This window comes from Macrotis lagotis, chromosome 2 (genome assembly GCF_037893015.1).
Source record: "Macrotis lagotis isolate mMagLag1 chromosome 2, bilby.v1.9.chrom.fasta, whole genome shotgun sequence".
Classification (NCBI taxonomy): domain Eukaryota; kingdom Metazoa; phylum Chordata; class Mammalia; order Peramelemorphia; family Peramelidae; genus Macrotis; species Macrotis lagotis.
Genome location: NC_133659.1, coordinates 195,830,534 through 195,852,035, shown reverse-complemented (window position 1 = coordinate 195,852,035; position 21,502 = coordinate 195,830,534). Strand labels below are relative to the sequence as shown.

The 21,502-nt window shown below is 37.0% G+C and overlaps 1 protein-coding gene across 18 annotated transcripts in view; it reads left to right on the top strand.

Annotated features, from left to right (window-relative positions):
- Positions 1 to 21,502, top strand: part of GPATCH8 (G-patch domain containing 8) — a 131,273-nt gene that overhangs the window by 98,364 nt on the left and 11,407 nt on the right. For 17 of the 18 annotated variants that reach the window (XM_074224302.1, XM_074224305.1, XM_074224316.1 and 14 more), the window contains one exon: positions 6,050 to 6,193. In XM_074224302.1, the coding sequence (XP_074080403.1) occupies positions 6,050 to 6,193 (144 nt within the window). Of the gene's footprint in view, positions 1 to 6,049; positions 6,194 to 6,376; positions 21,370 to 21,502 lie in introns of those variants that run through there. The other variant, XM_074224319.1, reaches the window with a different exon arrangement.

The following is a 21,502-nucleotide window of genomic DNA, read 5'->3' as shown; positions in this document are numbered from 1 at the left end:
TTTAATATTTCTTTAATATTTTGTACAAATTTTTTTACATTAATAAAATATTCTTGTTTGAGAGTAAATGAAATACCCCTCCCCCCATAAATATAGACTTGCTTGAGCGATAAAGTAAAGGGGAGAGGAAAAAAATTAAAATAAAAAAATAGTAGTAATAATTGTAGGTATGGCCAGGTGGTGCAATGGACGGAGCACCAGCCCTGGAGCCACGAGCACCCGAGCCTACATCCAGCTCTGTACACCTAACAATCACCCAGCCGTGTGACATGCAAGCCACCCCGAACCCCACTGCCCTACAAAAAACCAGAAAAAAAGAAGAAAAAGACCCAAAATAAAATAAAATAGTAATAATAGTAGGGGTAGCTGGGTGGCGGACAGAGCATTGGCCCTTGAGCCAGGAGCACCTGGGTCCAAATCTGGCCTCAGACACCCAAAGATCACCCTGCTATGCGGCCCCAGGCAGGCCACCCAGACCCATTTACCCTGCACCCCCCCAAAAAAAAAAATAATAATAATAATGAAAAATGTACTTGAGTCTTTCTTCCAACACCAGCAACTCTGTCGCGGGTGGATCACATTCTTTAGGATAAGTCCATGGCAAAAGTTACTTCCATATTTTTCCACCATTGCCATTGCTGATCGCAACTCCCTCCTTTCTTATTTCTCCACTAACATGTACTATATTTTCCTCTCTCCTTTCACTCTGACTCTGCTGTAGGGTAGCTGAGTGGCACAGCAGACAGATCCCTGGTCCTGGGGCCAAGAGGCCCCAAGCCCCTCTACCACCCCTTAGGCCCAGAATCCACCTGGCCCTATGGTCCTGGACAGGCCATCCAATCCCAGCCCCTTGCAAGAACTAAAAAAGAAAATGTGTTATATCTGACCACACCCCCCACCCCCATGGTCCATCCTCTCCTCCATCACTCACATCCCCCCCTTCCCCCTGTTCCCTCCCTTCTTACTCCAGATGTCTATACCCCATTGAGTATATATGCTATTTCCTCTCCCAGCCACCTCTGATGAGAGCGAAGTTTCCCTCATTCCCCCTTGCCTCCCCCCTTCCATATCATTGCAATAGCTCATTGTAATAAAGAAAAATCTTCTTATATGAAATATCTTGGCCTATTCCCCCTCTCCTTTTTCTTTCTCCCATTCCATTTCCCTTTTTTCTATTGACTCCATTTTTACACCATATTTTATCTTCGAATTCAGCTTTCTCCTGTGTTTCAACTATTAAAAACTCCCTCTACCTGCTCTGTTAATGGAGAAGGTTCATGTGAGTATTATCAGTGTCATTTTTCTATACAGGAATACATGCAGTTCATCATCATTAAGTCCCTCATATTTTCCCCTTCTCCAATCTCTGTGCTTCACCTGAGTCCTGTATCTGAAGATCAAACCTTCTGTTCAGCTCTGGCCATTCCAACAGGAACATTTGAAATTCCCCTGATTCATTGAAAGTCCATCTTTTTCCCTGGAAGAGGACATTCAGCCTTGCTGGGTAGTTGATTTTTGGCTGCATTCTAAGCTATTTTGCCTTCTGGTATATTACATTCCAAGCCCTACGAGCTTCCAATGTAGTTGCTGCTAAGTCCTGTGTGATCCTGACTGCAACTCCATGATATTTGAACTGTGTCCTTCTGGCTGCTTGTAATATTTTCTCTTTGACTTGGGAGTTCTGGAACTTGGCTATAATATTCCTAGAGGTTGGTTTTTTGGGATCTCTTTCTCAGGGGGATCGGTGGATTCTCTCCATTTCTATTTTGCCCTCTGCTTCTAGAATATCAGGGCAATTTTCCTGTAGTAATTCTTTGAAAATGATGTCAAGGCTCTTTTCCTGATCATGACTTTCAGATATTCCAGTAATTTTTAAATTATCTTTCCTAAGTCTGTTTTCCATATCAGTGGTTTTTTCAATGAGATATTTCACATTTTCTTCTAATTTTTCATTTTTTTGGTTTTGAAGTATTGATTCCTGATTTCTGGTAAATTCATCAATCTCCCTGAATTCTGTTCTTTGTCTGAAGGATTTGTTCTCCTCAGAGAGTTTTCTTACCTTTTTCCATCTGGCCAATTTTTCTTTTTTAAAGCCTTCTTCTCCTCAATAACTTTTTTGAACTGTTTTATCCATTTGATCTAAGCTGGTTTTTAGCATGCTATTTTCTTCAGCATTTTTTTGGATTTCCTTGACTAAGCTGCTAACTTCATTTTCATGTTTTTCCTGCATCTCTCATTTCTTTTCCCCATTTTTCTTCTAACTCCCTCATTTGATCTTCAGAGTCTTTTTTGAGCTCTGTCATAGCCTGAGCCCAATTTCTGTTTCTCTTGGAGTCTTTAGATGGAGAAGCTTGTGCTTCCTCATCTTCAGACTGAGTATTTTGATCCTTCTTGGGCTCATTTGCAAAATATTTCTCAATGGTGTTCCTCTTGTTTCTCACCTTGCTCATTTTCCCAGCCTGGGCCTGTTTTTAGGGTGGTTCCTGAGCTTTTAGGACACTTCCACAAGGGTCTCAGTGTGTGAGGCTCTGTCCTCCCTCCTGGTCTGTGAATGACCATATGCCCCCCCCCCCTTGCCATGGGGCTGAGGTGGGGGGCCCCTGCTGTTCTGTGGGGGGGCCTAGACTGTGATCAGGATCTGAATGTGTTCAGAGCCCCAGAGTCCTGTTCCAGGGGCAGAGCTCTGCAGTCTCTCCACTCCCCTCCCTAGGTTCAATGGGCTCATGCCCTGGGGGCTCCTGCTTCTGTTTCCTGGATCTGAGTCCTTAGCTTATGAGTTTTATCAGAGAGCACCTAAGACATGATCCTTTTTTGTCCCAATCTTGGCTCCACCCCTATGACTTGATTTTAATTCTTTGTTAAGGTGGGACTCTACTTCCACAGTGGAGGGTGCACATTACCAGGGGTATGGGGGTTTTTGCAGCTATTTTCAGTCCCCACCCCCTTGGTGGACCTTACAAGACATTATGACTGCTCTTCTGGCCTGTGTTGTGGTCTGTGTATGACCACAGATACAGAGTCCTGCCTCACAGATAGCAGAGATACCTCTCTAGTCTCCCTAACCCCCTTACTATCCTTGGCTTGAACACTGATGGGCAACTCCACAGGTCTCCTTCTGGTTCCTGGGGCTAAGACTACACCAAGACCTGTGCTGGACTGGGTTCCATGCTCACTCTGGTGTGGTAGTTTTCCCGCTGATCTTTCATGTTATCTGTGGCAATCCCTGGGCTTATAGGTCTAGAAACCACCACTACTGTCATGGACTCAGACCCCACAAGGACCCAGGCACCCCCATGGACTGTTCTTGGAGCCGGTTTGCTCTGGAGTGACTGGCACGGCCCTGGCTGCACTGAGGTCCTTTCCACCCCTGGTGTAATGGATCTGTCCCATGCATTTTCCAAGTCATCTTGACCTAGAAAATTGTTTTACTGGTTCTTTCTATGGGTTCTGCCACTCTAGAATTTGAGTCATTGTTTAAAGGCATTTGGAGTGGTCTGGGAGAGAACTTCTGGGAAGAAGAGTGCTTCACTCCATCTTGGCTCCTCCTCAAACTAAAAATATTTCTGAGGCTGATTTCAAACATAGGTCTTAATCCCAAAGATTGACATTTCTGTATTTATTAACTAAAAGACTAGGTGTTCTTCCTGGGGAAGAAGTTGTTGCCCAGGGTGACTCACCTGCAGAAGCACACGTCTGACTTGTTTGTAAACTTGGAACTAAAACCCAATATTTATTCAGTGTGTAAACACAAATACTGTAATATATAAATAGGAATGGTTTGCTCTTTACAGGTGTAGGAATCCATTTTGGAAACATGCTAAATTTCTTAAACTCTTATTTTTAAGTTTTCTGTACTATTGGTTTTTTGTTTTGTTTATTTGTTTTACTAAACTACTGATTTCATTAGTGGAGGAAAGTCCTTTTGAAAAAGCTCCCTCTACTTGATGAAACATGATCTTATTTGTCATTTGCATCCTAAAGGAATTGCTTGTACCACTTAGAGGTCAAGTGTAATGTTAAATGCAGGACTTCTGAGCCTTTCCCTGCTTCCAGTTTTCTCTCAGCCATGCCATATTTTCTCTCAAGTGCAACTTTTAGAAAAAGCTACCATGGGGGATTGGCTTGTTTCCCTTTATAAGTAAAACCCTAAAAGTCAGGCAGAAGGAGTATTTTCAGTTTCTACTTTTTTCAGTTATCACTAATTTTGAATTAGATGAGTCCAAATAAATGTCAGGAAAACTGAAATTCACAAAAAAGGAAATTAACAAGAAATTCAGGTCCCCACTCTATGGCTAATTATTTCACTGTGTGTGTGTGTAATGGTATTTTTGTGGGAAAATCTGAGTATGGAGAAGACATTTCTAGCTATTGAAAATTTTAATTGAAGAGGTCAGATAAGTGCTTTTTTGTGGGAGGGAGGTACCATTGACAAAGTCTGTTTCATTCCTGTCTAAATTAAACATTTTATAGTGCTGTCAAGTGAAAATTTATTTTCTCATACCCCTCCCCCAGTACTCTTATGTAATTGGGCAGTTATGTGATATAGTGAATAGAGAGAGCTGGCTTGGAGTCAGGAAGACCTGAGTTCAAATTTTACCTCAGACACTGAATAGCTGTGTGGCCGTAGTCAAGTCACTTAACCTCTATTACCCTTAATCCACTGGAAAAGAAAATAGCAAACCACTCTAGTATCCTTGCCAAGAAAACCCTTTGGACAGTATTGATATGCAATGATCCACAAAGAGTTCAGCACCAATGAGCAATAACAAACTTATGCCAGTTTTTTTGTTTTGTTTTTTTGTTTTCCTGAAAAAAGGCAAAGAGTGCGACAACCCAAGGAAGACAGGAGTTGCAGGAGCCAGGGATATGAATAACACACTGGCTTGTAATCAACTACTGAAAAATTATGAACTGCCCTTTCAAGAAACAGGGTAGCTGCTCCCAAGATGTCTTTTAGGACACAGATGGGAAGTCCTAACATTCTTCAGACCCTTGAAAAGTGGAAGGTTCTTTGGGAAAGGGAGAGGGAAGATACTTTACTTTAACTGAGACTTCCTTCCCACCTTGATACAGTTACTCCTTAGGGGTTTTTACTGGGAAGTCATATACTCCTATTTCTAGAATAATCTCCTGTTCTAGCTAAGTTTTTGTATAGTATTTCGTGGTTTTTATATTGTATTATATTGTATTTAATAGACAATTGATATAGTCTTCTGTATCATCATTTCTCTTCATCTAAAGGCATTCAGAGTGTTCACCACATAGTCTGTGGTATTTTGATTGACCGATTGATTGAGACTTGTTCTCATTTATTTAAGCTATGAGATTAGTGAAGTATCATCGTTGTTGTTTCCATGTAAATTCTTCCACTTACAACTGTAAGTCATGTTAAGTCATTTTTGAGCTTTTTTTCTCTTGATAAGGCAGACTTTAAATATTATGTCAGAATAGGAAAATAAGGAATAGAGCATATGTCTTCTACTTTATTCCATGTTCATTATGTTATATAAGTCCAATAATGAGTTCAGAACTGCTTCCATTTACAGATTCCTTGTAGTTAAATGTAGTTTACATCAGAGGAAGACCTTCTATGCAAAAAATTGATGAGAACTAAGCGGATCCTTCATAGGCGAAACCTTTTGGGTTTATGGTTTACATGGATTAGCTTCCTGGAGTGTGATTTGGAAATGTAAGCTATTTTGCCTGAAGTGATCTTGGGTTGCCAGAATCACTTTTATAATAAAAAGTTTTATTTATTAACTAATCACATTATATATAACTGTATAGCCTTTAGCTATGGGACCTTTGTTACCTACTCTTAAAACTATGGTCTTTTTAATAATGCTCATCTCTGAGGTCTGCATATCAAATCCCTTTGATTAACAGTGTATATGAAGATATCTGTTGATCCAGTGGTACAGATTTTATACCACCTAATTGTTCCTTAAGTGAGTGGGGAAATCCTTGGTGATGATGAAAAAAAACATTTCCCCTTCAGTTCAATGTTCTTTTTAATTTAAGCTTAATCAGTTTGATTTTTCTATTATAGGATTATGTTGATAAAGAGAAGGCCATTGCCAAAGCCCTAGAAGACCTTCGAGCTAACTTTTACTGTGAACTCTGTGACAAGCAATATCAGAAACACCAGGAATTCGACAACCACATCAACTCCTATGATCATGCCCATAAACAGGTGGGAAAGAGTTACCTGCTTACAGGAACCATTGGTTTCTGATTTTAATACCTTCTCCTCTACATTCTTGTTTTATATTTCCCTACCCACTTATTTCATTTCCTTCCATTCTAGGACTCATTTTTGGATGCTCTTGCTTGTGACTTCCCATTTCCAGAAATGCACCTCTAAACACACATTCATTTGGAAAATGTCTTTAACATGTTTGTGTACTGACTACTATAATTTTAGATTAAATTTAAAAGAAATATTTGACAGATATGGAAGACCCATATCTATGTACTTGCCAATAGTGTGATCTGAACCTTTGTGATTAACATGATAAATAGTTTTCTTATGGAAACAATCTTGATACTTATATTCCCCTTAGATTTGAAGTGAAAGGAGCCACTCTGAATTTCACAGATTTTTAGAAGGTTTTCATCAGATAAATTTGTCAAGGGAAATATAAATTAATGCCTGTTTTAATCAAACACTTTACTTAAAAATGAAGCATGTTAATAGCTTTGTAAAAGATTGAATTATGATATCTTTGCCATCTTTTTTTTAATTAGCATGAGAAAGAAACATGGAGGCATCTTTCTGCCTCATGTAGAAAGCAGAAGGTAAAGAAGAAAATAGTAATTCCCCTTGGTGAAGCTTTGAAAGGGAAACAAGCCTTCAATCCCATAGTAAGGTCCTGTTTTGATAAAGGGTTGGGAACATCTGATCACCAAGTATTGGATGACTTTGGCAGAATATGCTAGCAGAGTATTCAGTTTACAGTTATAGAGCTTGTTAAATTTGTAAGATTTGGGGCAGCTAGGTGGCACAGTGGATAGAGCACTGGCCCTGGAGTCAGGAGTACCTGAGTTCAAATCCGGCCACAGACACTTAATAATTACCTAGTTGTGTAGCCTTGGGCAAGCCACTTAACCCCATTGCCTAGCAAAAACCTAAAAAAAAAAAAAAAATTTGTAAGATTTATGTGCTTTCTAAAGAAGTTGCACCTATTCAATCAACATTTCTTTGGACCTTGGAATTGGCAAGATTTCAGTCCAGCCATGAAAGTCAATGGAAATTTTAAAAGACAGGCTTTGGCTTTTGAAGTTTTAATTCTTGTAAGAGATGGGTTGATTTGCTTAGCTGATATGTGTGGTTTTGTGACTTTTTTCTTTTAACTGGTATATAATCAGTTTGCATTTGGTCATTGGTAGGAGACTTTGACACTCACCCACTACAGACTTAACCAGAAAATAAAAAATACTTATTTGTTCTTAAACACTTTTTGCATCTAACATCTTTGATAATTGCTCTGAGCATATTGTCAGTATGACTTTATTTGTAAAAGAAATTGGAGAAATAAATTCTATAGGAGTAACATGGACAGTTCATCACATCCCTTCCAAATTGTCCTTCACAGAAGAAAAGATGAACTATGTAATAATAAATGCTGTTACTCATCTGGTTATTTTTTTAAGAGATTCCATGTCATTTATAGAAATAGAAGGAGGCAGCTAGTTGGCACCGGCCCTGGAGTCAAATCTTGCCTCAAACCCCTGAGTTCAAATGCGGCCTCAGACACTTAATAATTACCTTGCTGTGTGACCTTGGGCAAGTCACTTAACTCCATTGCCTTGCTAAAACCAAAAAAAAAAGGAAGAAAGAAATATAAGGGGAAACCTAAAATACTTCAAGAACATAGAAAGGCTGACTTTTTAAAAATTAGAAGTCTCTTGAGTAGGGTATCTAGTCATCCTCAGTTTTTATACTGTAAAAAACCCAGGGAAAATGTAATTCAGCAACGCTATGTATTAATCTAGAACAGTTAATAAATAGATTTATTGAGGCAGCTAGGTGGCACAGTGGATAGAGCATCGGCCCTGGAGTCAGGAGTACCTGAGTTCAAATCCGGCCTCAGACACTTAATAATTACCTAGCTGGTGGCCTTGGGCAAGCCACTTAACCCCATTTGCCTAGCAAAAACAAAAACAAAAACCTAAAAATAAATAAATAGATTTATTTATAAATTTTACTTATTTTAGTTTTGACTGATTTTGATGTTTCATGCTGTCAGGTATGCCATAAACAGTTATTTCTTTTAGTTCTATAAGATAAGCAATGCTAATCTCTCTTTCATTGAAGTTATTGATTTTTGGGACTAAGCTTGGTAATTGAATCTGGAAAAAAACCAACATTTTAACTACATACAACAAAGAAATTTGTGGGGCTATGGCATAACTTCCTTTCCTTAGCTCATCTCTTCACAGCATCTCGAATGGATCTTGTTTTTTTCTGTTTGATCACCATAGAAGCATGCCTACAAAATTACCATTCCTGGAAACTTTCTGTGTTCCAGCATCAAGACCTAGTTTTGCCCTCATGGGGCACACCGGATTGTTCTGAATCTGAGCCAGTAGATAAATGCATATAGCCATATGGTGGTGGTTCTAATTTTTATCTTCCAAATTTTCATCATTGAAAACTAATAAAACCATTAAAAGGAATATTAGCTAAATTGCCTGGTAGTGGATTGCTAGAATGAGCAGTCTCAGTACAATCATTTCTCCTAGCCTGAATAATCTCTTTTTTATATAGTGAATGCTGATACATTTCTTTAACTCTTTATAAATAAATTTTTTATATATGGTTCTCAGATCCTCTTTGATTATTAATTTTTCTTATTTTAACAAAAAACAATTTAAAACAGGAATGCATTATTTTGAGAAATGGTTTATCTTTCACAGATACAAAAGCTCATGGTATACAGTAACTATATTCAGCATCCTGATGCTGTATCTTAGTAATAAATGTAAGCATTCTTGAATTTTCTGATAATACTCTTGTTTCTGTTCTAAAGGAATCAAGAAAGCTTTCCTATTTAAAATTGTGGCATATTTCTTTGCCTGCCAGGAAGTCAATTGTAATTGAACTGAAACTGTCATCTCTTTTACTATTTTCTGGCCCCACTTGAATCCCCCCCAATTTTTTCATTATACAGATATTTAAAATCATATTGGGAAATATTTTTTTATGACTTTCAGGCATCCAGAAACCAAATTAGACAAATTAGATGATTAGTTTATATTTTACTGTGATCATTAAAATTCAATATATATTTTTAACTCCTGCTAGACTGGAAATTAGCTTTAAAAAAACATCTCATATTCATTTATTAGGAATTAATTTTAAACAATTTCTTCCTTTCCAGACTAAGATAACTCTCTCTGTGTGGTTCCACTTTAAAATTACTCATCTTCCTAATTATCCCCTATCTTATTATCTTACAATATTTTGGCTACTAAAAATACTTCTTAGCATTTCCCAGCCTCCACCCAATAATGCCTTGTCTGTTTCTCACACAATTCCAATTGGGGTAGTATTCAGTTTTTAAAAATTAACTTTTCCAAGTGAGCAACATTTTAAAAATGTATCTGTTTCCCCTAACCCACCCTACATCCTTTTTGACCCAAATATATCAATTTCCTTACCTCCTTCTGTATCTTGTATTGTAATTTTGCTAATTTGGACTTCACTGTCTTAAATTTGTTTTTCCTTTCACACCAGCACCTCTTCTGCTAAGCCTTAGGGCAACTTCAACACATACATGCATGCATGCATGCATACATACATACATACAAACAACAAATACATACGTATGTTATGTAAAATGTATAGACCTCTGCTCTGTGGTCATAACTTCAAAATAAGAATAGGAAATACTAACCTTATTTCTTTTTTTAATTACTTCCAGAGTTTTCAACATTTATCTTTTGTAAGCTAAGATTTTATTTATTTTGAATTTTACAAATTTTCCCCTAATCTTACTTCCCTCCCCCCACCCCCCCACAGAAGGCAATTTGTCAGTCTTTACATTGTTTCCATGGTATACATTGATCCAAATTGAATATGATGAGAGAGAAATCATATCCTTAAGGAAGAAACATAAAGTATAAGAGATAGCAAGATCAGAAAATAAGATATCAGGTTTTTTTCCCCTAAATTAAAGGGAATAGTCCTTGGTCTTTGTTCAAACTCCACAGTTCTTTCTCTGGATACAATTGGTATTCTCCATTGCAGACAGCCCAAAATTGTCCCTGATTGTTACACTGATGGAATGAGCGAGTCCATCAAGGTTGATCATCACCCCCATGTTGCTGTTAGGGTGTACAGTGTTCTTCTGGTTCTGCTCATCTCATTTGGCATCAGTTCATGCAAATTCCTCCAGGCTTCCCTGAATTCCCATCCCTCCTGGTTTCTAATAGAACAACAGTGTTCCATGACATACATATACCAAGTTTGCTAAGCCATTCCCCAATTGAAGGACATTTACTTGATTCCCAATTCTTTGCCACCACAAACAGGGCTGCTATGAATATTTTTTGTACAAGTGATGTTTTTACCATTTTTCATGGTCTCTTCAGGGTATAGACCTAGTAATGGTATTGCTGGATCAAAGGGTATGCACGTTTTTGTTGCCATTTGGGTGTAGGGGAAGCCTATTTTTCAAAAAATGAAAAGAGTATGTGTTGGTCTGCATTCAGACTCCATAGATTTTTCTTTGGATTTGGATGGCATTTTCCTTCATAATTCTTTCAGAATTGTCATTGATCCCTGAACTGCTGAGGAGCTAAGTCCATCATAGTTGAACATACACACTGTTGCTATTAATGTGTACAGTTTTCTTCTGGTTCTCATTTCATTTAGAAGCAGTTCATTCAAGTCTTTCCAGACTTTTTTGAAATCAAATATCTCATGATTTCTTATAGAACACTATTACTCCATCACATTCATATACCATAATTTGTTCAGCCACTCCCCAGTTGATGGACATCTTTTCATTTTCCAATTCTTTGCAACTGTAAAAAGAGCTACTATAAATATTTTTGTACATATAGGTATTTTAGCCTTTTTTATGATCTCTTTGGGAAACAGACCTAGTGTGGTGGTATTGCTGGGTCAAAGGATGTGCACAATTTTATTGCCCTTCAGACATAGTTCCATATTACTCTCCAGAATGGTTGGATCAGTTCACAACTCCACCAACAGTGCATTGGTGTCCCAGTTGTGCTCCAACATTGATTATTTCCCCTTTTTTGATATTTTAGCCAATCCAATAGGTTCCCATATTTTTGAAAAGAAAAAAATCCTTTACAGAATCTTACATTTTAGGGTTCTATCTTAGTTTGTGGTTTTTCTAGATATAAAAAACTGAAAGACCTTTCTTTCATGAGACTGCTCTATAACAGCTACCAGGACCCAATTCTTTCTCATCTAGTTCATTATTCATAATTGTAGTCAACATATCATCATTCTGATTAACAGTATCTGAGGAGCAGCTGGGTGGGTCAGTGGATAGAGCACCAGCCCTGGAGTCAGGAGGACCTGAGTTCAAATGCGGCATCAGACACTTAATTACCTAGCTGTGTGACCTTAACCCCATTTCCTTGCCAAACCCCCCCCAATAGCTGAATTTATTTTTCATTCTCATTCTGACAACTTGATAGAAAGTCACAGCTAGTTAATGTAGTACCTAGTAGTGTTCTACATAATAGTTTGTCAGTAACCATTAGTGACAAATAAAATTTGTACATACTTTATTATACAAACTATTAACTGTTATTGTTGGTGGCAAATATGGAACAGAAGGATTTAGTTATACTGACTTTGTGGGGTTCTCATTTTGTTAGTGGAAACCACCATTTTGAATTTCATCAGGACTTAATGATGTTGATGGCAACTCTGGAGTTGAAGTTATCTTCCTTACTGATTTATATTCAGAGTAGTTTGCCAATAGCAAACTATCTGTCTTCTTCAAAACATATTTCAAACATAAGATTGTCTATTTGGTGGTTATGGGGTTAGGACAACAAATATATTGAAAACAACTGGACCTAAAGCAGATCAAATGAAACCTTAAAGACAGATTCCAAGACTTTTTCCCCCTGTGACATGGTGGAGACAAAAGTGAATTGCAAAGAATCAACAAGGTGAGAAAAGATAATTGGGGTTTGGGATGTACTTCTCACTGCTAGGAATTTAGGGCACTGTAGTTCTCATTATGTTATGAAATAACAATTTCATAGTTGTTTCTTCCAAACTCTTTAAGCTACTGTAGTCATTATTTTCTGTAGAGATCCATTTAAAGGATGACAGAATGGCAGAGTATGGTATTTTGGCCCTTATAATTCACTCCTCAAAAAGATTTTGCAGTGAAAATCAAGTGTAAAGGAAACACACTTATCAAAACTTGGGAATTCTATAACTTTATTTTATTAGTCAAGGGCAGATAGCTGAAGACAATAGGTTAGTGGGACCTCAGATGTACAGTAAATAACATTCTTTCTCTGTAATTACATTGTGTGGTAAGTGAATCAATAAATTCTTACTGACTTTCCTAGAAATGGATTCCCCCCCCTTCCTTATTTTTCCCATGTTGTATCATCTGTATCCCCCATTTCCTTGAGGAAATAGAAGAATGGTTTTCTTCATCTTCTCAGCTTTCCCCAATGCCAGTTTCTCTTGAAACCTGAGCCTGCCAGAAGAATCCCCTGTGGACCGATGAATGAATTTTACCCTTAAGAACTAGTTTAGGAGCCAGGGGTTGCTCCGAAAATCTGCATTCTCTTTTTAAGAGTTTCCCTTCAACTTCTTTAGAACATTTCCTTATGGAATTTTGACTTCTTCACTCTACTATAAGGTTGGTCATTTTTTGCTTCTGTCAGATAGTTTGGTACAGATTAATATTAACTTACTAATAATTAGCTAAAGGTATTTAAAGATCAACCAGTACTAGCAAAAATTTTCACATGTTGATCTTTCAGTGATATCTAGACATAATTATCATGATTAATAAGATCAGACTAGGTTAAACTTTTTTTTTTTTTTTTTTTTTTTTTTGGTTTTTGCAAGGCAAATGGGGTTAAGTGGCTTGCCCAAGGCCACACAGCTAGGTAATTAAGTGTCTGAGACTGGATTTGAACCCAGGTACTCCTGACTCCAAGGACAGTGCTTTATCCACTACGCCACCTAGCTGCCCCTTAGCTTAAATTTTAATATTTAATATCTAATATACTTGCTTTATTTCAGTATATTGACTTGTTTCCTTGAATTATTTCAGATATATTTAGTGCCTCTTCCTGTGTTGGGATTGTGAATGATAGTAGTTCTAATGGCAACTCAATTATGCTCATACTAGTGGTTGGAGGAAACTTTCATTTGCTTGATGTTCTCTGCCCAACTGGTTCTTTTGTTACTTTGTGTCATCATGCCTTTGGGTTTAAGCTATAGGCATTTTTTAATTTGTCTGTGGCTCCATGCACGTAACTCAAGACTGTTTACTTATCCCAAATTTTGGGAGTTTCCTTATTACTTAGAATGTCTCTAAGAAATGCCCCATCCCTGTAAGGTATGTGCCATGTCTTAAAGTGACCTATCTTCAAACTTCTTATAAGAAGCGAGTTTGACTAAGATCTTTTTATTATGAGTTACACTCATCACTGCAGATCTTATGCCATAATGCCAGGACTGACTATGGTTTCATCAATTCCTTTTCTCTTTTAAACTATTTTAGTTGTATCTTCAGTTAGTATGAACTATCACCACTCATTGTTGCTTTCTTTAAATCTTTTAAGATTGTAAGTAAATTTTTTTTTTTAGGGTTTTGCAAGACAAATGGGGTTATAAGTGGCTTGCCCAAGACCACACAGCTAGGTAATTATTAAGTGTCTGAGGTCAGATTTGAACTCAGGTACTTCTGACTCCAGGGCCAGTGCTCTATCCACTGTGCCACCTAGCAGCCCCATAAGTAAACCTTTTTTACATTGGGCAGCAAATTAATGGAGGCTGATCATAAACCTTTCTTAATGTAGTTGTGATGTACATAGTCATTGTGTTGCAATTATTTGACATAGTAAAGAATTAACATAATTTTTGAACAGCAAAATAAATTTTTTATTATTCTCTTTGTTCTCTTTTATTCCTATCGAACATCAGTGCCAGTAGCTTTTTATCAAACAACAGTTTCAGTCTTATAAAGACAAAAAATCTGAATTTAATTCTCTTATCAGTTGCAGTTACTGTTAGTACTACCATGACCCAGATCTAAGGCCTCTTTTGTTCTTTTCAGGTTCAGCCCTCTCTACCAGTCATACTGGAAACAATAGGAATTCTAGATTTTATGACTGGACACCTGCCTAAGGAGTTCCACCATGTGGCCTCCTCAAAGTAGAGTGGAATAAGGGAGATTTGAGCCCATGGGTGATAGTACCTGGAAAAATGAGTTGGCACAGGCTCAGAATTCCTTGCCCCCGAGATTTTGGAAATGAGGGTAAGGATGGCTCTGTATAGGAAACTGGCAGTTGGTTATATACATAGCCTTTAGCAAAAGGGATCAAGAGGGGTTACATGAAGGAAAAAATACCAGTCTATCTAGAATGACTCTAAAAGGACTAACCTTAGAAATAGGAATAATGTTGGCACATGCAACAGAAGTGTCTCTTCCTTCCCAAAACAGTAGTTTCACATGCTTGGTGATTTCTTCAAGGTAAATTAAAAGTTTTTCCATTCCAAAAATAGTCATAAAAGGTATAAACCCAAATACTTGGAAGAGGTAACAACATGGGGGCAGCTGGGTGGTTCAGTGGATAGAGCACTGGTCCTGGAGTCAGGAGTACCTGAGTTAAAATCTGGCCTCAGACACTTAATAATTACCTAGCTGTGTGGCCTTGGGCAAGCCACTTAGCCTCATTGCCTTGAGGAAAAAAAAAAGTAGCAACATGGATTTTAGTAACTTTGAATTCAAATGTCATCCCTGCTACTTGTGCCAAATAATCCCACTTACTTAATCTGTAGCATATAATCAGTCTGTTTTGATAAAAGATATTGAATTAAAAGCAACAAAAAAGACTTGGAAGAGGGAAAGGGGGTAGTATCAGAAAGAAAGGGAAAACTGAGAATACAAAAGACCAGTTTACAAGACACTTGTGTTTATTCTTTTCTGCATTAAGTTGTAAGTAGTTATTTCTTTCTTTTCCATACCTATCTTGAACATAGCTTTAGCTGTAATATTTCCCATCATCATTCTTAGGACAATAGCATATCTTCTCTGCATTGTTTTCTGTAGAAACAATATTTCTTTTCTTAGAAGAGTCCCTTTTATTTTTCCAGGTTCTGAAGGTTTTTGTTTTCAGATTGATGCTGCTAATGTTTTCTTGGCAGCCACATTAAGAAAATGTTTACTAGTCATAGTAGAATAGGCAATAGTGTTCTGCTCACCAGAAACAGATCAGAAGTTATTGTCTGAAGGATCCTTCCCTTGGAATCTCCTGTGCTACATAGACTTGACTTTATTCTAGTTTCATTGGCTTAATTCAGAATTACATTGTTATGAGATCCTGATCCTAATGAAAAATGTTTGTTTCCCCTGAAGTTCTTGAGAGCAAAACTCTTGCTTTTCTTCCTGTATCCCCAGTACTTAATGCTTATTTGTCATATAAGAAGTGCTTAATAAGTGTGATTTTCTTAAGTGCTAGATATTAGGGATACAAATATAATAAGCAGTTCTGACTCTCAGTTCATCTGTACCCTGTACAATATACTCAGTAATGGTCATCCAGCTTTTACTTGAAGTTCTCTACTTTTCACCTCCTGGAGCAGGTTGTTAAATTTTTTTCATATTACTATTAGTTTTCCTTATATCAAGCCTTTATCTTCTGCAACTTTCCATCCATTACCCCTTTTGGGCACTAGGTGGCGCAGTGGAGAGAGGGGCCAGGCTTGGAACCAGGAAGATTCCTTCCTGAGTTCAAATGTGGGTTCAAACAGACTTATCATCTTGGCCAAATCATTTAACCCTGTTTGCCTCAGTTTCTTTATTTTGTGAAATGAGCCAGAGAAGGAAATGAGAAACCACTCCAGTATCTTTGCTGAGAAATTCCTAAAATGGACTCACAAAGAGTTGGATACAATTAAACAATAGCTATCATTATACCTCTAAAGTCTTCAAGCTAAATATCACATTTCCTTCATTCCTCATCTGGCATGACTTTTAAGACTTTTTAATTTATTAGTTGTTGTTTAGAAACTTTCCCATTTCCCACGTACCTGTTTCCAGATCTTATCTTGGATGCATTGGAGGCAAGGAGATAGATCATTGCCAGTAAGGAATCTTTTCCCTCAATCTTCCAGTCAATACCCACTTCTCTCTTGGCTGGACCCTGACTCCACTCAAACAGAAGGAATCTAGAATCTGCTCCTTTCAAACTCCACTCCTTACCTCCCTTATATCACTGACATTGCTTTCTTGAGTGAACCAATAGTAATCAACTCTAATTCTAATGGTAAGATAAATACTGGACCTCTACCTCTTTCCATTGTGCTGTCCAGACTCACAGGCAATAACATCTGACTTCCTTAGGATTTACATTCTTTTCCATATGTCCTGAAGGTGAGATTATGAGCTTTTTAGATCAGTGACCCTCACTTTTTGTATCCCCATTGTTTACAACAGTATTTAGTATAGTCATATTAAGTACTTAATATTTTCCTCCCTCATTCATTGTTAGTTTGCTTCCTAAAATGTGGAGTCAAGATTGGGGGGGGGGGGGGGCTTCTCTAGATATCTTGCCTAGGAAAAGCATAGCAGAACTATCACTTTCATAATTCTGTGTTCCTTTTAATTTAGCCTATGATCACATTATCACGCTTTCACACTGTTCCTTGTCACACTGTTAATTCCTGTTGGACTTGCAGTCCACTCAAAATCTCCAAACATGTTCTCAGATGAGCTTCTTACTACCCCACAAAAGTTATATAATCAGGCACCTAGGTGGCACAGTGGATACTGGCCCTGGAGTCAGGAGGACCTGAGTTCAAATGCAGCCCTCAGACATTTAATAATTACCTAGCTGTTTAACCTTGGGCAAGGTTAACCGACCCATTGCCTTGCCAAAAAGTTATGTAATCGATTCATTCTCTTTCCTTTTTGGAAAATCAGGATATCATTAACACTTCTTTAAATCTGAAATATCTCTCCCCTTTTTTTATAATCTTGCAAAAATCACTCAACAATCACATCACAGTTTTTTCAGTGTCTGTAGTTTACCCAACCCTAGGGAATTGAATTCATCAAGTATAGTTTATAGTTAATTAGTTGTTTTCTGTCTTCTATACTCATCTTGAAAAAGTACTTTTCAACACAAGTGCATTCTTGGCAGAGGAAACTATATATGTGTGTGTTCAAAATCTTTCTAGATGTTCTCTCTGCATCCAAATTATTATTCTCTTTAAGCCCATCTTTGTACATTGAGAACTTTCTTCTCAAATTTCCCATCCTTCCTGAGCTAAATTCTGTAGAACCTCTTTCTCCTTTCTCTGAAACCCTTTAAAATCTTCTCTTCCTAAATCTAGGGTGCATGAGAGACAGTGTTTAATAGTGAGTAGAGTGCTGGACCTGGCATCAGTCAGACCTGAATTCAGATTCCAACTTTGACCTGACTACTTCTGTGGCCATGGAAAAATTACTTAGCAACCTCTCTGAATTTTAGTTTCTTCCTAGGTAAAATGATGATAATATCTTGTAGAACCTATTTAGAAGAATGTTCTCAATTCAGTGAGAAATTATATGTAAAATGTTTTGTAAATGTCATTTATTAAAGTCCACCATCATGTTTCCATTCTAAACTTGTGATATATTTGATTTTTCTGTCTAGTTTGTATTGTTGTATTTTCCCCAGAGGAATGCAAACTCCTTTAGAGCAGGAACTATTTAGTTTTTTGTTTGACATGTAGTGAGTACTTACTAAATGTTGACTCGAATGGCAAGAATTGCCTAGGAATACTGGTCCCACTGTTTTCAACTTTCCTGAGCTCTGTAAACTTTAGCTAAGGGAGGTATAAATAATTTTACCAGAAGTTATACACATTGATAAATAGAAGTAATAGAAGCCAGTATTTTTACCTATGTTATCAGGTATCAAGTAGGGGATGTAGTTCCACATTTATATACATATGGGGATATTTTCCTGCTTATATTCTCTCTGATTTTATCTTAAATTCTGGTTGATTACTTAGTAGTCCAACGAGCCTTAGTCATGTTGATATGAAGTGCTATGTGGTTAATGTGGATCTTCTTCTTTTAGAGGAGGGTTAAATCTAGTTGGAAAATTTAATCTGAACTCATGTAGCCATCTGATTGAGACTAAACTGGAACATAGCATTTGTTTCAGAAACTCCTTTCATTTGACATTGGATTTATATACATCATAGAAATAAGCTGTTGATTTGTCAGAAAAATAGAATCCTCAGATATTACATATATGATGTTCAGGAGTAAAATGGTCTTTCTGATCACTTTCTTGAATCAAAATGTGTTTTGGCCAGTAGTATATGGTATGGTTTAGTGTGTTTTAGTAACAAGGGACCTATTTAAACTAGGAAATATATAAATAACTTCAGGGAGCATTTTTAGAAGTGTATTAAGAGTTTGAGATATTGTTGCCTAGGGGTCATTTATAAGCACAGATAACATTTCTAGAGAGTAAATTCTGTTTCTGCCTGTAGTTAAGTTGCATCTTTATGAATGACATAAAGATGACTTAATCCTTCCTGACAAATTGCAGTAAATTGAAGCCACATCTGTATTTTTGCTTTGTTTTGTTTTTTTTTTAATCTCCCTAGTACCATTTATTTCTCTTTTCTGAGTAGATAGTTTGTTACTGCTCCTCTGACCTCTCCTTGGAATTCAGTTCTGTCAAATAATTTGGACTCCCAAGTATGAGAAGGAAAGTAGAAATCATGGGAATGTATGTTTATTATTTTAATTAAGAAACAATTCTAAATGACCTTATGGAGTGAAGTCATAGGTCTCCATTGGAAAACCCCACTGACTGTAAATAAAGACTTTGTGCCTTGATAGCAACAAGACTCTTTATTGCCAATAATAGATGATGTCTGAGGTACAAACTTTTGCCATTTCACCCCTTTGGTTCTGTACTTTAGAGAATTGGGAATGTATATATTTTCCATTTGGTTTATTTTCTTTACAAAAGAACCTTCCCCACTAACTAGAGAGAATAGCTTTTAAGAAACAAGAACTGAATGACACTTTTCAATGTAAGATTTTCTGTGGGACAGACTAATGGATGTCACTTCACATCACATACCTGAACATATATTGAATTTTTTTTTGGGGGGGGGGGATATTAGTTCCTCAAAGTCCAAGCTAAAACTAATTTGTTGTTTTACAAATTAGACCCTGAAAATAGATGGAACTAGATGACTTTTCAAGTAGACTTGTATTTAAGCCATCCTAGACAGATGATAATCTATTTGCTTTTTAAAGACCCATGAAAATTACTCATCCACCCCCACACTGACATTTCTTGAGAATTTAATAGTCTTTGGTGCTGTTTATCCTTTTTCCTATTGTCTTCAGAACATCCATATCTTGCAGTTATGTTAAACTTCATGTTGGAGGAGGAAAGGAGGGAAAACAACAAGTTTAGGAAACTCTCAACACAGACTTGAATAGGATTAGAGTGAAACAGTGTCCCCTTCCATTTCATCTTTGAGTCCTCAGCTCTCCTTTTAGCCATGTAAACTTAGGCTACTGCTCAATAATTGTAAAAGTAGTTTGGCAACTTAAGCTCCATCTTTTGCAAAAATAGCTAACTTCCCACAGAAGGACTGCAGGTTAACTATTTTTTGTTATTGTTGTTTTAGTCATCTATTCACAACTAAATATAAGGATTTCATCTTTTCATCTGTAGAGAGATTTCCTGGGAATTACTGATTTACAAACTCCGCATTCATAAAATCCAGAAAGTCAAATGAAGAAGCTAAATTTCTCTCCTACAGATTACTCTTGTCACAATATTGCTCACATTGACTAGTTTTTCTATTTAAAAATAACATTTTTAAATTTCTAGCCCCAAACAAGTGTTTTGTCTCTTAACAAGTTGGCTGTCACCTTTTCAGTCTATGACCAGTTAAATGTAGAAGCAAAGAGTTTTCCAACATTAATTACATAGTTATCATACTACAAAATATTATATTAGCTTCTGTAGCCCCTAGTGCTCCTAGTCTTGGCATTATCATATCTTTATCAGAATATATTTATTTCTCCCTCTTTCTACCTCTCTATTTTCTTCCCATTCCCCTCTCCTTTCCCCTCTTCCAACCCTTTCAAACTTGGTATTATAATCAGACTTCTACTGATTATGCACAATATATTTAGCCTTCTATGGACATAGTTCCAACAGACAGGCAGTCTAATTGAGCATGAGTAGGAATGAGGAACCTAGAGAAATGGACTCTCTCCCTCATCCCCCAGGGTATAGTAGTTTGTTTTTTTATTGCATTTTCCTTGAGCATTATATATACAATCAGAAAATATCTTCCCAAAGAGGAAAAAAATGTAAAAGGTGATGAGGGAAATGACTGAGCAGAGAAACTGTTTTCAGCTCTATTGTGATCACAAAAAAAGGGCCAGATGAAAAATAGTAGGTCCCCTTTTGAATCTGTGTCTAGAGAGCATGTGTAGAAAGGGGGGGAGCTAAAAATTAAGTTTAAGAGCTTAAAATAGGCACATAAACATTCTGCTGCTTCCACCCTGTCACTTTGTCTTTATATTCTTAAGGGGGGGGGGGGAATTATCATTTGTTTTTGTGACAACAGCTGGTCACAACCTGTTACTATTACCTTTAAAAGTTCAAAATCTTGCAGCCAGGCTGTAAAATTATTTTCCCAATTGTTGATGAATTGGACTTCCTTTAAGCTTCCTATAAAAAAAGGTGATTTAAAAAAAAACACATAACAAAAATCTAAGACAATACTACTACTTGTGGCAGCAATGTGCATTCTTAATTTTTTTATTGAAAAAAATATACACAGCTAGTCATTACTCAGGGTGGGATTTTTAGTTGATGTTTTGTGTGTGTGCATGTGTTGGGTATGCATGTTGTTTAGGTGCTTGGTCTTACCCTCATCCCCACTGTATTAGAGATGATGGGTCCATCCTTCTGTGTTCACTATTATAGCTTACAGATTCACTGAGAGAGCCTGTGTAGTAATGCTTGCTTTTATTTTTTTCTCTTCCACTCTTGTTTTATTTTTTCCTTTTTTTTCTTTGTGATGTGACATTTTCAGCTGATGTATTGAAAGCAAATCCTTCTAATTTGGGAGCCCAGATCACAAGAGTGAGTTTTTCTACTAGTGTCTTTAGCTGTATCTTTTTTGTGTGTCTTTTCCACTCTTTCCCCCTTCCTCTCCAACTCAGTAACAATTCAATCACATTTCATCAATATTAGGTAAGAGAATTCCTCTGTCTGT